General features: G+C 34.5%; 1 protein-coding gene across 3 annotated transcripts; it reads left to right on the top strand.

The window, feature by feature from the left end:
* Positions 1-2,077: 2,077 nt before the first annotated feature.
* Positions 2,078-5,393, top strand: LOC115697124 (WUSCHEL-related homeobox 9). Of its 3 annotated transcripts, XM_030624040.2 has the most exons (5): positions 2,078-2,409; positions 2,864-3,184; positions 3,358-4,296; positions 4,816-5,053; positions 5,134-5,393. In XM_030624040.2, coding segments are annotated over exons 2-5 (1,308 nt in total). In that variant the 5' UTR covers positions 2,078-2,409; positions 2,864-3,054; the 3' UTR covers positions 5,135-5,393. The 3 variants fall into 3 exon arrangements, with proteins under 3 accessions (XP_030479900.1, XP_060974447.1, XP_060974446.1); XM_061118464.1 differs by lacking the exon at positions 5,134-5,393 and having other exon boundaries at positions 4,816-5,110; XM_061118463.1 differs by lacking the exon at positions 5,134-5,393 and having other exon boundaries at positions 2,078-3,184; positions 4,816-5,110.
* Positions 5,394-6,008: the final 615 nt, after the last annotated feature.

Here is a 6,008-nt window from a genome sequence, read left to right as displayed (position 1 = left end):
ATCTCCAATAGATAGATTTTCAGTACTAGGAGTAGTCTGCTTGACATGAGTATTGGTGGTTCTAGTTTCTTGCATGCCTGGAGTGAACCCAGCTAGAGGGGTTTTCACTCCTAGCCCTATTTATTGAGGACCCGTCGAAGGCCGAAGATAGTAGGGTTGGGGTCCAACCTGACTTGATCTCTTCATTTTTTAGAAGTTTGCACATTAGGATCTGTGACCATCGGATCAGTCGTATCATTTTGATTTCCTCTCCTCGTAGTTACATCTATCTTCATGTGTCCTGAAAAGACTTAAATAAAGGTTGTGTCTCTCTACTCTCAATGAAAATACTAAAATATTGACCTCACTTATAGTCAATGATAGTGAGCCAATTAAAGTGATTTGAAATAATTAAATAAAAATAATGATAATAATGGTAAAGATAAAGCAAAGAGAAAACTGAGATTGTTATAGAGGTTCGGTCCCGTAATGGTGGTAATAGCCTATTCCCCTTTTACTTATATTGACTTGTGAGAAGAGAAGTAAGAAGTTCTTAATATCTCTTGAAAGTTCTTACAATGATTTTTGAGTGTTGCCCTCTTGAATCTATGATTATTGTCTCTAATTTTTCTCGTCCCCTTGAATAGTGAAATGGTTCCACTATCTATAGAGAAGAATTACATCAAATTAGTTTTCCAAAACTAATAAGAATTAAATAAGAAACTTGTTCACTTTCGCCTTAAACAAGTAAAGTTAAATGAGAAACTAGATGGGTTTCTTCTTAATTTTTATCAATGCGAATCTATCCCATGAAATCAATAATATGATCAGACGTGCAAGCTTGAGCATTCATGAGATAATTCTGAAAATATTTAACTCGCACTTTGGTCGGGTGTATGCGAGCTGACTGCACAATGGATGCTGGTTGAATGGTGCAGCTTATACTCTGTAAGGATATTCTTAGGGTGTGTTTGGAAGTAACTATGTAATTACTAGTTAGGGTAATTACTAGGGTAGTAATTACACAGTTTAGTAATTACACTATATTTTAAAATGGAAGGTGTGTTTGGATATAAGGTGGTAATTACATATGAATTCCTAATATCTTGTTTGGCAAAATAGTTAGTAATTACATAGGAAAATAATATTTTTTTTAGTAGCTAATGTTTAATATGGAAAGTTTTTAGTAATTACACCGTGTAATTACATTCAATTCTCATTGGGGGCCATGAGAATTAGAGAGTGTAATTGGAACCTCTCAATTACTTCCAATTACACAGTTACAATGTAATTACATGATCAGACAAACATGTCAAATTGTGTAATTACGTACCTCCAATTACACACAAATCCAATTACATTGTGACTTTCTAAATGCACACTTATAGATTGATTACTTATTAGTGATAAGTTATCTTGGACAGAACATCATAAGAAGAACTGAGTGTCCAAGTTATAAAATCTTTCTAACGTGTCACTCAGATGGATGTCACGCCACCTCGTAGAAATTGAGATAATATATATGGATAGATAAATATATAGTTGTAGATAGATATATATTAATTTTTATTAATTTGTGAAGTGTTTTTTCTTTTCTTTTTTTTTTGTTTTTTTTTGTTTTTGTGATCTTTGATTTGGACCAATATTTTGGACTTTCCAATTTCAATTTCATACGGACCAAGTACTCTTTGACAATAAAGCATATTGAAATCCTAAATGTAATTAAGAGAATTTAATTGAGTGACTTTCTTTGCTGGTTCGATGAATTATAATTATTAACCACTTTTTGATGATATAAAAAATGAAACATTAAATACCCTCGAGTCAATCCAAAAGCAAAGGTAGCTTATAATTAGCTTTCAATTTTTTCTTTTACCTTATACATATAAACACATATTAATGTTTGCCCAAAATAACCAAAACTTTGCCATTACTATCCCCACGACTCCCACCACCGCTTTTCCAATCAAAACCAAAACCCTACGTGCCTCTTCTTGACTTTCAAACACACCCCTTCACTCCTATTTATTCCTGCAACAACTTTTTCCAATTACAATATTTTATATATATATATATAAAATATATATCTCTCTCTCTCTCTCTCTCACACACAGTACTTATTTCTACATCTCCTTCCCTCTTCCATTAATACACTTCTGCCCCCCAAGCAAAACCACAACTAAGTATAGAGAGAATCCTTCTCCATAGAAATCTGGAAAACCAAATGAAAAAACAAATAAGAGAGACAAACTGATCAGAAACAAACCCCCACTACTTCTCGATCTGTAAAGCAATATTTTATATAATAATAAAAAATCTTATTTTTATCAACCTCTCTCTCTCTCTCTCTCTCTCTTGCTATCTTTACTTTTGCATTAAGAGCTTTCTCTGCCATCTCTGATGAAGATTCTAATTAAGCCCTAGCAGCAGGTACTCCTTTCCATGTTCCCTTTGCTTCTAGTCTGATGTGGTGGAGAGTTGCCCTTGAAGTACTTTGAGTAGCAAACAAGTATTTCAGATTTAATGCTAAAATTCTAAGCAAGGGATGGGCCGAGAGAGAGATCATATATAGATAGATATAGATAGAGTACTACTTCTTCTACTACTACTATATTCTATACTATACTAACACTCCCACTACTTCTTATCCTTTTCTCTAATTCACTTTTTATTTATTTTGCTTTCCTCTTTTGTTTATCATTTTCACAGGCGATTCCTGTTGCGGGTTTTGTCTATTTGATATAAAAATAATAATGTATTGTTTCGGGAGGTGTGAATTATAAGAGAAAGTAGTACTACTATATAGCTAGGACTGTAAATTTTTATTTAATTATTTTATTATATATTTATTTATATTTCAAAAATAAAAATATGAACACATCAGGGTTTAGGTGAGGAGGCTATAAGAAGTGATGTTGTGTCTGGCTAGAGGATCCAAAACTACCAAAAACAAGAGCAACAAAACGGCTTTGCATCATTGTTTCTCACTTGGCTGGCGACTACTATAACTATATTTATATTTACATATAGAAAGAGAACTCAGTTCTCCAAAGCTGGTTCATATAAGCAATCATTATGGCTTCATCAAACCGACACTGGCCTAGTATGTTCAAGTCCAAGCCTTGCAATAGCCACCACCAATGGCAGCATGACATCAACCCATCGCTCATGACTAGTGGATACCACAGACCTCCGTACGCTTCAGGTATATATATTTATATATATAGATATATTTTGACAAGATTATCTTTTTCGTTCTTTCAATATCCTATTTTTTGAAAAGTTGTCAAACAAACTTTCTAATAATTTTATGACCAAGAAGTACATGCAATATTCCCATGTGTTGCATTTTATAATTAAAACCTTTCTATACTACAGTTGGTGGGTGTGATGAGAGGAGTCCGGAGCCGAAGCCCAGATGGAACCCGAAACCGGAGCAGATTCGAATCCTTGAAGCGATCTTTAACTCTGGCATGGTGAATCCCCCGAGAGACGAGATTAGAAGGATCAGAGCCCAATTGCAAGAGTATGGACAAGTTGGTGATGCCAATGTGTTTTATTGGTTTCAAAACAGAAAATCTAGGAGCAAACACAAGCTCCGCCACCTCCAAAACTCCAAACAACAAACCCTTCAAAATCCAACTCCAACTCCTCCTTCCTCAGCCACCGCTCCTTCCTCTTCGTCTTCTTCGTCGTCTGAGAAAACGTCTCCCAAATCCCGATCGAGAGGCTTCTCATCATCATTGGGCTTCTCAAACCTAGCCAGTACTACTAATCATCATCATGATTATCACCATCAAACTAGTCCAACTTCTTCGGTCAATAATAATCAGACCATCTTTCAAACCAACAACATTAATAATAATACTCATCACGAGTTCTTACCAACCGATCAACACTATTTCTTCCCGGCCGTGCCTAATCATCACCCCAGTTCTACTCCTGTTCCTGCTAATACCAGTCAAGGGTTTTGCTTCCCTCCTCAAAATCATGAGCTCTCTCATGTACTACCTCATCACATGGAGATACAGAATATAGGGCCTTGTACAAGCCTTTTACTTAGTGAGATCATGAACCAAAACGGTGACTTAAAGAAAGAGCATCACGAGGTGAATAATTATCATAAGAATTTGATGATGAAGATGAGCTCTACGGATGACGATGATGAATCTCAGTTGAATTACACTTGTCTGATGACGCCGACTAGGCCTCCGGCCACTACTCCGTCTAACGTCGTCGTTTCATCTCCTCACCACCACGCTACTACTGCAACTACTACTGTATCTGCTCCATCTGTCCCCCTCAATCAAATCCAAGGTAAAATAAAATAAAATGTTACCACATGGAACTGTAACTGAAAATCGAAATTTTGTTTGGATGTGCATAAAATAAAAATATAGCTAAATTAATTAAATGTTATATAAAAATTTTAACACGGGAGAGGTGCAAATTTACTGCAGTTAATTGAATTTACAAATATTATTATACATTGGTAAAAGATCAGGACAATATTGTCTAATGGGTCCAGCGATCTGAGTGTAGATGGACGTGTGCATGGATTTGGTGGTGTTGGTCCTTAGGTCGACTGTTTCATATTGATCTTTGTATTGGGTAAATATGTTTAGAATAATAAATATTTAGAATATAATTTTATTTATTTATGACGAAAGTAATAGGGTACTACTGGGTTTTTTTTATTAATAAATTATTAGGATTAGAAAGTTTGTGACTACTATCATCCTTTATAACTTTGCTTTTTCTGATAAGTTGTACGTATACCTTATTCGATCGATCGTGGAGAATAATAATATCTATTACATATATTTATGAGAACAGGTGTTGTAGGAGAAGATGAACAGGGAGTGGTGGGTCCAGGTGGAGATGGTGTGGCAAATAAAACGATGGTGTTCATAAACGACGTGGCCTTCGAGGTGGCCGCTGGGCCATTCAACGTGCGCGAGGCTTTTGGTGAAGACGCTGTACTTATTCACTCCAATGGTCAACTTGTTCCCACCGACGACTGGGGCGTCACTCCTCACTCCCTCCAGCACGGCGCTTTTTACTATCTTATCTGGTAATAATTCACCTTTTCACACCATTATTTACGTAAATCTTTTTATTGGATTATAATATTTGTGGCCTCTATAATTGCAGATTTAGGAGCTCATATATATACGAGTAAGAGATTTTGAAGCAATATATTTATATATATATATATATATGTAGCTTTTGGATTAGGGTTTCAATCATTGCTTATCATATTAATTCTCATTTTAATGATCGATGTCTCCGCAATTTACATCTTGGACGAGGACTTATCTGTACTCATTTGGTTTTTGAACCTCTTTTGTTGCTGTTGTTCTTCTTTTTATTTCTATATATATTTATAAAAATCTAGGTGGTTTTAATGAGTATGGATATGTTTAGTCTTATGTTTATCTTTCTGTTTGGACGATGGCATATAAGTAGTGAGTTTAATTAAGTACATAATTACGAATATAAAAAGACGATGTTTGATGTTTTACAGTACCCCACATAAACTAGTATATATATTATATATATAGATCATCATATATTATATACACGTGAAGTAAATGAAGTATAGACACGAATTCATAATATATACATATATATGTATTTAGCCGATCGAGGTATAATATGATCATGATCATGATCATCTGCAAGTTTTGGGGTTTTACTTGCTTATACTTGAAGCAATTTAATTCCCTCATTACTCCATTAGGGTTGTTTTTCACTTCTGAAGTACTAATAGCTCAACTTCCACGCAAACAATTATTTATCTTAATTAAGCTGCTACCACGTACCCTGTAGCCGATAAAACCATTCATTCACATCAAAAGAAATAAGCCATAACAAATGAATATTGAAAATGCTACTATTTATAGTAAGTTAGATAAACTTTGATGTACATAATGGAGTACGTGTAGACATAATCCAAATGTTTTTTCATACAAAATTTACAATTGATTTACTATTGGCAGAGCGATATGATTAGAGTACCATATGTA

This window comes from Cannabis sativa, chromosome 7, assembly GCF_029168945.1.
Source record: "Cannabis sativa cultivar Pink pepper isolate KNU-18-1 chromosome 7, ASM2916894v1, whole genome shotgun sequence".
Classification (NCBI taxonomy): domain Eukaryota; kingdom Viridiplantae; phylum Streptophyta; class Magnoliopsida; order Rosales; family Cannabaceae; genus Cannabis; species Cannabis sativa.
This window is presented reverse-complemented; position numbering and strand designations above follow the sequence as displayed.